This window comes from Gekko japonicus, unplaced genomic scaffold, assembly GCF_001447785.1.
Source record: "Gekko japonicus isolate JY-2015 unplaced genomic scaffold, Gekko_japonicus_V1.1 scaffold4541, whole genome shotgun sequence".
NCBI lineage: Eukaryota > Metazoa > Chordata > Lepidosauria > Squamata > Gekkonidae > Gekko > Gekko japonicus.
The window spans coordinates 60,050-70,124 of record NW_015172686.1 but is presented as its reverse complement, the minus strand read 5'-3'; the positions used below and the strand labels follow the sequence as shown (position 1 = coordinate 70,124).

Below are 10,075 nucleotides of genomic sequence, written 5' to 3'. Positions count from 1 at the left end.
GTTCCCCCAGCCTTGGTCCCGGGTTTGAGGGTCTGTGTTTCACCTAACGCTTTTTCCCTTTCCTCAGCACGCCACACACTCCTCCTCATGGCACCTGGGACCGGGCTTTATTCTCCCCGGCTGCGTTTTGGGCAATTGGCCTTTTTATTCCCTGCCAGTGTGTGCCTCCCTTTTACAGCAATCCACTCCAAGGTCTAATCACCCATCCATTATCCCCCCAGAGGTCCCACCCCACCCGTTGGTGGTCATATCCCTGAGGGGAACCCTGTCCCGCTTGGCCCTTCCCACCTCCTTGGGTGGTGGGCCTGCTTCAAAAGGTGTTCTGGACCTGTGCCTGTCCATGTCTGGTGCCCGAATCCAGACCCTGGCTCGACCCGTGGGATTCCCGGTGATCTCTGGATCGGGGCCCAGGTCTTAGATGGCCAATCCACTTCTCCCATCTTTGACCCTCTTGACAGGAAGGAGGGAGGCGTGGGGGCTCCACTCCTGACACTGGGGTATGTCAAGTAGTTTCCTTTGTGTGCTTTCAAGGGTAAAGGGATTATAAATTTATAGACTGAAGGATATAGATAGAGCATAGACAAAGATTACCAATTGTAGCAGTATCCTGATGAATGAGCACAGCTTGACCAAACACAACATGACAGATTCCATCACAGTAACTAACAGGATACATTCCCTAAAGGGAAAAAAAAAGCCTTGAGAAGGCAGAAGTTATTTTAAAAACTCCGGTTTGTCCCACTTTTTGAAGTATTCACTGAAGCCTATAAAAGAAAAATGAAGTATATCGAAAATACAAACAACCGAATTAAAACAATTGCAACTAATTACAATCATTCTACAGAAAGTTCCAATTAAGACAATGGACACTGAAACTCTGCCTGGGTAGCATTTCAGAAATCTATGTGATCCTCAAGGCTAAGGGGATTAACCATCTTAAGGGGTCAAGCACCAGTGTAGCAAGGTACAACTAACTGCACCCAGGCGTTCAATAGATTATGACCTATTCACAAGGGAAGTTATAGATGGCAGATTCCCATCAGTTCGCCAGTCTGCTTCCCAATGCAGTGGAGTAAATCTGCCAGATGTCCCTTTTTATTAGTGGGGTTTAGTACAACATGAGACAGTCCTCTAGATGCTGTGGAGGACAAGAACTCCTGAGCATAGCCAGACAAGGCAGGTTTGCCATCGGTGCTGAAGTACCCCTGCACAATGACAGTGGCAGTATCCATCACGAAATCCATATCACATAAACAACCTCACCCAGAGAGGATATTGCTGAACTAAGAAAACTGTAGACCAGGAAGGTCCCTTAACTGTCCTTCAAACCCACTGCTAGAACCATACTATCAAAGATTATGATGCTCTTTCACAGAAGAAAGAGAGAGGCTCCCAAAGACTGCACCCATCCCATTGCATTACTACAGGACTCTAAGTATTATAGAACTCTCAACCTATATGCCAATAAAAGGCTTTGGATGGAGAACTCTCAACCATCCATTGCACTCCAAGCATTCTCTAGAGGCCATGTCATCATGCCATGCCAAATCCTTTTGTCTTCTATTTGGGCTAGGTGCAACCTCTTTCTCTTTGCAATGAGGACTGTCATGCTGGTTTTAGCAGGGCAAAGAAGGAAGGGCAGCCTTTTTGCTGCTATGATTGCCTTGCATGTCCAGCAGGGAAGATTTCAAATGAAAAAGGTAAGAGATTCCAGTAGCAGATACATTGATTGTAATTCAATATGCACACATGCACATAGACCTGTAAAGAAAAATGGTTTCTTGCTTTGCTCTGTGAAATAAAATCTTTAGTTCAGGTTGCAAAAAGGCCTACAGAAATCTTCCCAGGGGCAGTTAGAGCAGAGTGACCTTGCCAGCTAAATGGTTTGCAGCTGTGGGTGCTACAGAGTTCCAATTTACTTTGGTCTTCTAATTAGCACAATCCAAGCAACAGAAGGTATGGGCACCTGTGGGAAGAGAGGTGAGGCCTAACTGCAGTATATTTTTGTTTCTCCTCCCTCTGGTCTATCACCTTATACATCATATGCTTAGCAACATCGAGAGAGTTACATCATCTCTCAGGTTTCTTATTGGCCTAACAGGCCTGAGGTCAATCAGAGACCCATAAATCTAGTTAGCCTTTGCTATATGGCTGACTTTGTAACCTCTTTGTACGGAAGCATATCAGTGGTTACATGGCTCCACTTCTGCTATTGGCATCTATCTCGAGTACTTGCTCGGAAGGGCTATGCCCTTGGGTATCTTGGAGCTTATTGCCTGAGATGAACCAACGTCAGGTAACTTGGAACCTTGACTCTATGTACTAGCTGTGCGGGATATGCTTAGATTTATCTGGTTTATTCCTTCACAGTCTTGCCTCTTTTAATATATTTTTGCACATAAAATAAATAATTATATTTTTTAATCATGTCATGAATTTTGCCTTCACTGACCACAAAGCCTTCTTCCAGAGTCTTGGCTTTTGACCCCCTACCGGCTGTCTGTTTTTTTTTCTTCCCCCCCCCCCCATTTATTTTTCATATTTTAAAAAGATTACAAACATTTCATTTTCTTAGATTACATAAATTTCTAGGGTCTATAAATCTGTTACATGCATTATATATACTATAAACGTTTTACATATTATTAATCTGTTACATGCTTTATCCAATTATATACCCTTAACCATCTTTTATTCTGTATTTTATTGTCTTTACCTTGGAGCAATAAACTCAAGTTGTCCATTTGTGCAAGATCTAAGAGTTTAAATATTAAGTCCTCTTTTGAGGGTATTTTATCCGTTTTCCAGTTTTTTGCCAGTAGTATTCGTGCAGCTGTTATAATATATACTAATAAATATACATCTTGCATTGCGTAGCCATTTGGAATTATATTCAGCAAATAAATTTCAGGTGTTAACAAAATGTCTGAATTTAAAATTTTGAGAATAATTTTATGTACCATTTCCCAATATTTTTGTATTTTGCTGCATTTCCACCACATGTGGTAAAAGGTCCCTACATTCAGTTTACACTTCCAACATCTATTAGATGTATTAGGGTAACACTTTGCACTTTTATCTGGAGACCAGTACCACCTGTGGAAAATTTTATAAATATTTTCCTTATATGATATAGGTCTCATATATTTTACAGATTTCCAAATTGTATCCCATAGTTCTATTTCCATGTTTTTTCCCATATACTTTATCCATGAAATCATTGTAGTTTTGGTGTTTTCATCTAACTCGTAATCCTCTAATAAGAATCTATAAAGTTTCTGAATTAATCACTGGATGATAACCAGATCTTATCAAGTTGGTTATTCCTATCTTCAAATCCTCTTAGCTTGTCTTTACCATACCTATCTTGTAATAGAGATCGCTCCCACCATGATAAGTTAATTTGATGTTCGCGCATCAATTTCTCTTCTGTTTTTAATTTATCATTGTTGACAAAAGTGAAGGCTTTACAAAAGCGTCTAGTGGCGAGACCCATCTTGGTGTTTTCCTATAAAATCTCTCTTTTATCTCATTCCAAATTTTGCTTAAGGCTCCTCTTAATATGTGACGATTAAAAAGCGAGTGTATTTTCTCTTTTTCGTACCATACGTATGAGTGCCAACCCATACAAAGATCATGACCTTCTAACACTAATGTTCTAGTGTCTTCCAATGTAATCCACTCTTTTATCCAAGTTAAAGAGGCTGCCTGGTAATATAATGTCCAGTTTGGTACATTCATCCCTCCTTTATCCTTTCTGTCTTGGAGAACTTTCCACTTAATTCTTGATCTTTTAGGATGCCATATAAATTTTCTTGTAATCCTATCTAGTTCCATAAGAAATTTCGATCAATTTAATATAGGAATATTTTGGGCAAAAAATAGGAATCTTGGTAGTATATTCATTTTTATTGCTGCAATTTTGCTCATAATAGATAATGGTATTTCATTCCATCTCAAAAAATCATTTTTAATATCTTCTAACAACTTGTAATAATTATCATCTATTAAAGAACTACACTTGCTAGTTACATAAACTCCCAAATATTTCACTTTTTCACTATCTCCATAGACATTATTTTTTGAATTTCTTGTGCAGTACCTGGTTGACAGTTTTTTAATAAAAGTTTCATTTTCTTCAAGTTTATTTTTAGGCCAGCTACTGAACCATATGCTTTAATTGATTCCATCAAAAAATTAATAGATTTTTTAGGATTCTCCACTATAAATAGAAGATCATCAGCGAATGCCAGTAATTCAAATTTCTCCCCTCTTATTTTTAAGCCATTTATCTGTTCATTGTTTCTTACTGAATTATTTAATGATTCTAGTTCAAAGATAAACAATAATGGAGATAGTGGGCAACCCTGTCTCGAGCCTTTCTGTATTTCTATATTGTTTGTCAGATCTCCGTTTACTAGAACTTTAGCATATTGTGTTGAATAAATTGCCTTTATTATAGGCGAAAATTGATTTCCACAATCCGCTACATCTAACTTCTGTAACAAGAAATTCCAGGATAAATTGTCAAAAGCTTTTTCAGCGTCAAGAAACATTAGCACGGTCTCTTTTTCAGGGTGTGATTCATAATAATCTAATACGTCGATAACTATGCACAAGTTATTTTTCATTTGTCTTTTCAGCAAAAAACCCATCTGGTCTTTGTGTATTATTTGCGATAAGACTGTTTTCAATCTGTGCGCTAATATGTTAGCAAATATTTTATAATCTGAATTTAAAAGAGATATAGGTCTGTAGTTTTTAATTTCACATCCCTCCGAGTTTGGTTTGGGTATTAATGTAATTAGTGCATGATTCCAAGAGTCAGGTGTCTCTTCTGATTTTCCTATTTTTTGGAATAAGGCTTTTAAAGTTACATCTAACTGTTCCTGAAATATCTGATAAAATTCCACAGGAATACCATCTGGACCTGGCGTTTTTTTTCTTCTTTTTTTGCCTCTTAACTGATTCTACAATCTCACACATTGCAATTGTTTCATTCAGTCTTTTTATGTTGATCATTAAATTTAGTATAGTTCCCTTTTTCTAGATATTCTTTAATTTGCTGTTCTTCCTGGTGTTCTTGATGATATAACTCTTTATAATACCCTTCCACTATACTTTTAAGTTCTTGTATCTTACGTTTTTCTTTCTTTCCAGAGTTTATAAGATAACCATCTATTAGGTTTATTTATATTTTCAAAGTAATATTGTTTGAATTCAATTTTTCTTGCTATTTCATTATTCAAGAGTATAATCAATTTATGATGAAGGAGGTGTAATTTAAATTTATAATCTATAACATCTGTAGCGTTTTTCATTTTAGTTTCTTCTATTTTTATTTGTTCCACTAAAGCTTCATATTTCTTTTTATCTTGCTTCTTTTTCCATGCATTCTGATTGATAAACCAACCTCTAATGAAAGCTTTAAATGCATCTCAAACTATTTCAATCTTTACCTCAGGTTGTATATTTCTTTTAAAGAAGTCCACGATCTCTTCTTTAGTTCTTTAACAAATTCCTGGTCTCGAAGAAGTCCTTAGTTCATAGTCCATCTGCTTTTCTTTTGTTCATCCACTAAAGTCAACATAATAGGGCTGTGATCCGCAAATGTGTTAGGTAGAATTTCACACTCTAACACCTCATGTATCATCTTGGATGTTATCCAGATCATATTGATTCGCCACCAAGAATTATGCCTTGGTGAGTAATATGTAAAAACTCTTTTTTAAAAAAGTTTCTAGTTCTCCAAGCATCAATAATATTATACTCTTCCACTATTTTAAAGAAACTTCTTGGCATTATTGTACCTGGTTTGTTCCTTTTCCTGTTACTCTTTCTATCAATTTCAGGGTCAAGTATGGCATTATAATTCCCTACTAGACATATATTTTCAGTTTACTTCAGATTTAATATTGTCTGTAATTCTTTATAGAAGGTTTCTTGATTTATAGAAGGTTTCTTGATTTTGGTTCGGTGCGTATATCTTAACTATCAATGTCTCTTTACCATTTCTTGTTATTACAACTGCAACTATCCTTCCATCTTTTGATGCATTTAACAATTTAGGGTTTAAATAATCTTTCACATATGTTACTACCCCCCTTTTTTCTTTTGATCTGACACTATAAAAGCATTTCCCAATTTTTTATTTGTCAGATATTTAATATCTTCTTTCTTTATATGTGTTTCTTGTAGGCATACAATGTCCACTTGATTTTTACTTATTTGATTAAATGTTTTTCTTCTTTTTTGTGGGCTATTCAGCCCATTTATATTAGTAGATAATATTTTAATTTTTTTAGTCGATGTAATGTTTATTTATTGTTGTTCCCTCCTTTATTCTCTTCCTTAAATCTAGTTAAAATCTGATAAGTAGTTTTGTTTGGTTTTTTCTTCCCCTTTTTGGTAGCAGCTTCTTTACTTTCCCCTTTTTATTGTTCTGAAGTTTCCTCCTCCGAGTCCCTATTTTCCTCTCTCTCCTCTTCTTCTTCCTCTTTTTGAAACCCCAAGTCTTCTCCATGTTTCTCTAGAAAGTATTCAATTTTAAATGTTGAATCTATCCTTTGCCTCTTACTGTCGTAAGTGAAAAGCACCCCTTCTGGAACCAACCATCTAAAGACAATTCCATTATTTCTCAAAAGGTTTGTCAATTTAAGATAGGGAGCCCTTCTCTCCCTTACTCTCCAAGGGACTTCCTTTAAGAATTTGATTTCTTCTCCTTGAATGGTAACTTTATTTTCATATGTGGCTTTGAGTATTTTCTCTTTCATATATTTCCTGTACAATTTAATGTGTACCTCTCTGGGAACTTTATGTTTCTTTGCATATGATGAGTTTCTCCTGTATATATCTTCAATGTTATTCTTTATTTCTTCTCTCGTACCTAATTGTAGCTATTCTGCTAAATGTTGTGCCCATTCTTCTTTCAATTTTTTCTCTATATTCTCTGGTATATTTTGGCACCTTATTATTAGTGCTGCCTTATCCATTTCAAAATTTATGAGAGTGTCCTCAATTCTTTCATTTTTAGCCTTTAATTCTAAAACTTCAAAATCTAAGTCTTTTAATTTTTCTTTAAATATTTCCTGTATAGATGATATTTTTATTATTTCTTGTTTGTTATCCAATATCTTTTTCTTAATTTCCCGTGTTTCTGTTTTAAATTGAGTTGTTATTTCATCCATTTTATTTCATAGGGGTTCGTACAGTGCCCACACACGTAATGTATCCAGCCGCTTCTGATTTTCTCCTCCTCTCCCACCTTTCTCTGCTTGGCTCCTGTTGCTGTCACATCATGTCAATCCTCTGCTCCCTCCTTTCTGCTCCCGGCTCCAGTCGCTGCCACATCACCAGCCACCTCCAATTTTCCAGCCACCTCCAATTTTCTCCTCCACATTCGCCTTTCTCTGCACAGCTCCGGTCGCTATCATGTCACGTAACTCCTCTGCATCTGCCTTTCTCCTCTCGACTCCTGTCACTGCCATGTCAGTCTGCCGCCGCCTCTATGCCCTGCCTCGATATGCCCCATCAATCACTGCTCGGTTTAAAAACGTAGACTCATATATTGGAGAGAAAAGAAAGAAGAGAAGGGGGGGAACCCTTTTGTAGTTTCAAGCTCTAAATCCTGCTCCTATCTCTTTTCCCCATCCTCCTTTAATCATCTTTTATTTTTACTAGCCACTTAACCTTATTTATTTTTACTAGCCGCTTATCCTTCTTAGTTCGTTTTCAAATGGAGGGCCAACTTTTTTTCAGCATAAATCCTGTCCCTCATTGGGACTTAATTAAGGTGAGTTTTATTTAAATATACTTAGCTTGTGTTGTTGATTTTGGATTATAGGGTTGTTGCTTTCTGACTCTATGGAATCCTCTGGGCTCCTCTTGTGCTCATTGTGACTTCAAAGTCTCATTGGGGCTCCTATTCACTTTCTTGTTTCAGAACACCTAGCTAAGCACCAAGAGTCGCCACTCTTTCAGGCTTAAATCAAGCAAGTCCCCTACCACACCCCTCTCTTCGGGAGGGAGTTTGAGGCTTTGAAAACAGCCTTAAGAAAGTTAAGGATCAGAGGATAGAGGAGCAAGCTCAACACACACCCTCTGTCATTGAGCCTGGATCCGGAAGTCCCAGCTACCTGTTTTCTGTTTGGGGACTCAGTCTGCAGTCCCACTCTGCAGGGCGGACTTTTCTTGTTAATTCCTTGAGAAACTGGGAGACATGTCCTTTCACTCCTGGGCTGTTGAGATAGCCTGAAAGGTCTGGTGGAACCTACCAAGGCTAGGGTGAGATTTAGTCTCTCTCTAGAATTTTGTAACTTTGATTTGAAGCAACACTTCTTAGCCTGTGTTGGGAAAAAGAGTTTTGAGAAGACACTTGGGGAAATTTTGACAAGATACTTGGAGAAATCCAAGACAGGTCTACCAAGAAGAAAGTCCATTTCTATTCAATTGTGCTTACTTCCAGGAAAGTGTTCTTAGGATGGCAGCCTCAGTAGCTTAATGATGAATGCATTTCTCCTGAAATCTGTGCTTATTAATGCAAAGGGAAAGATGCCAAGATATGCAAGTCTTCCTAGTTGGGGACGAAGAAGTGCAGCATATCCAGAAATTCTACAGGAAATAATGTCGTTCATTATACCAAGAGTAGGGCACTGAACTGCAAACTGGAAGTTGAGCCGTTCGAGACTCCATCGAGTGAGCTCCCGTTTCTGGCCCCAGCTCCTGGCAACCTAGCAGTTTGAAAGCAAGAAATTGCAAGTTGATAAATAGGTACCGCTTTGGTGAGAAGTAAACAGCATTCTGTGAGCCTCTGCATTTAGTCATCCTGCCCACATCACCACAGAAATGTCTTTGGACAGTGCTGGCTCTTTGGCTTGGATAAGGAGATGAGCACTGCCCCCTAGAGTTGGATTCGACTAGCTTTTGAGCAAGGGAAACTTTTATCTTTACCTTTTGAGGGAAGTCTTGCATGCTTTATGGGCACTGCTTTGAGGGTACTGCTAAAGGCAGAAAGCTTAGTACATCACAATGAACTTTGCCGAAAACATGCATGTACAAAAAGGATGCTTTCTTTTTCAGACTTAAATGAATGTTCTCGGTGTCCTGAAGGTCAGTATCCAAACAAAGACCAGAATTTATGCCTGCCAAAATACTTCAGCTTTTTGTCTTATGAAGAACCTTTGGGGATCAGTTTGGTCACTCTTGCACTTTCCTTCTTTTTCATCACAACTTTGGTGCTCGGGATCTTTATTAAGCACCGGGACTCTCCCTTAGTCAAAGCCAACAACCGGGACCTCACCTACACTCTCCTCATCTCCCTCCTGCTCTCCTTCCTCTGTGTTTTGATGTTCATTGGCCAGCCCGGGAAGGTTACCTGTCTCCTTCGACAAACGGCTTTTGGCATCATCTTCTCGGTGGCTGTTTCTTGTGTGTTGGCCAAAACAGTTCTTGTGGTTCTGGCTTTCATGGCCACAAAGCCAGGGTCCAGAATGAGGAGATGGGTAGGGAAAAAGCTGTCCAGTTCCATTGTCATTTCATGTTCCCTTTTACAAGGTACTATTTGTACTGTGTGGTTGACAATGTCTCCCCCCTTCCCAGATTTTGATATGCATTCCGTGACTGAGCAAATTGTGTTAGAGTGCAATGAAGGGTCAGTCACCATGTATTACTGTGTCCTGAGCTTTCTAGGCTTTCTGGCCATCATCAGCTTCACCGTGGCTTTTGTAGCCAGGAAGTTACCCGACAGTTTCAATGAAGCCAAGTTCATCACCTTCAGCATGTTGGTCTTTTGCAGTGTTTGGGTGTCCTTCATTCCGACCTACTTGAGCACCAAGGGGAAATCCATGGTGGCTGTGGAGATCTTCTCCATCTTAACCTCCAGTGCTGGGCTACTGGGATGCATCTTTTCCCCAAAATGCTACATCATTCTACTCAGACCGGAGCTGAACACAAAAGGACAGCTAATAAAAACAAAGAATCAAATCTGATGAAGATATTCCAAAAATATATCCTATTGGAAACAGCAGTAAGGGCGTGAGGTCTATGTTTTCTTCTGGAGTATTTCTGTCATCATTAT

General features: G+C 38.4%; 1 protein-coding gene across 1 annotated transcript in view; it reads left to right on the top strand.

Annotated features, from left to right (window-relative positions):
• Positions 1–9,986, top strand: part of LOC107119309 (G-protein coupled receptor family C group 6 member A-like) — a 16,009-nt gene extending 6,023 nt beyond the window's left edge. Inside the window, exons 4-5 of the mRNA XM_015421780.1 lie at positions 1,574–1,700; positions 9,079–9,986. Of these exons, the coding sequence (XP_015277266.1) occupies positions 1,574–1,700; positions 9,079–9,986 (1,035 nt within the window). The remainder of the gene's footprint in view (positions 1–1,573; positions 1,701–9,078) is intronic.
• Positions 9,987–10,075: the final 89 nt, after the last annotated feature.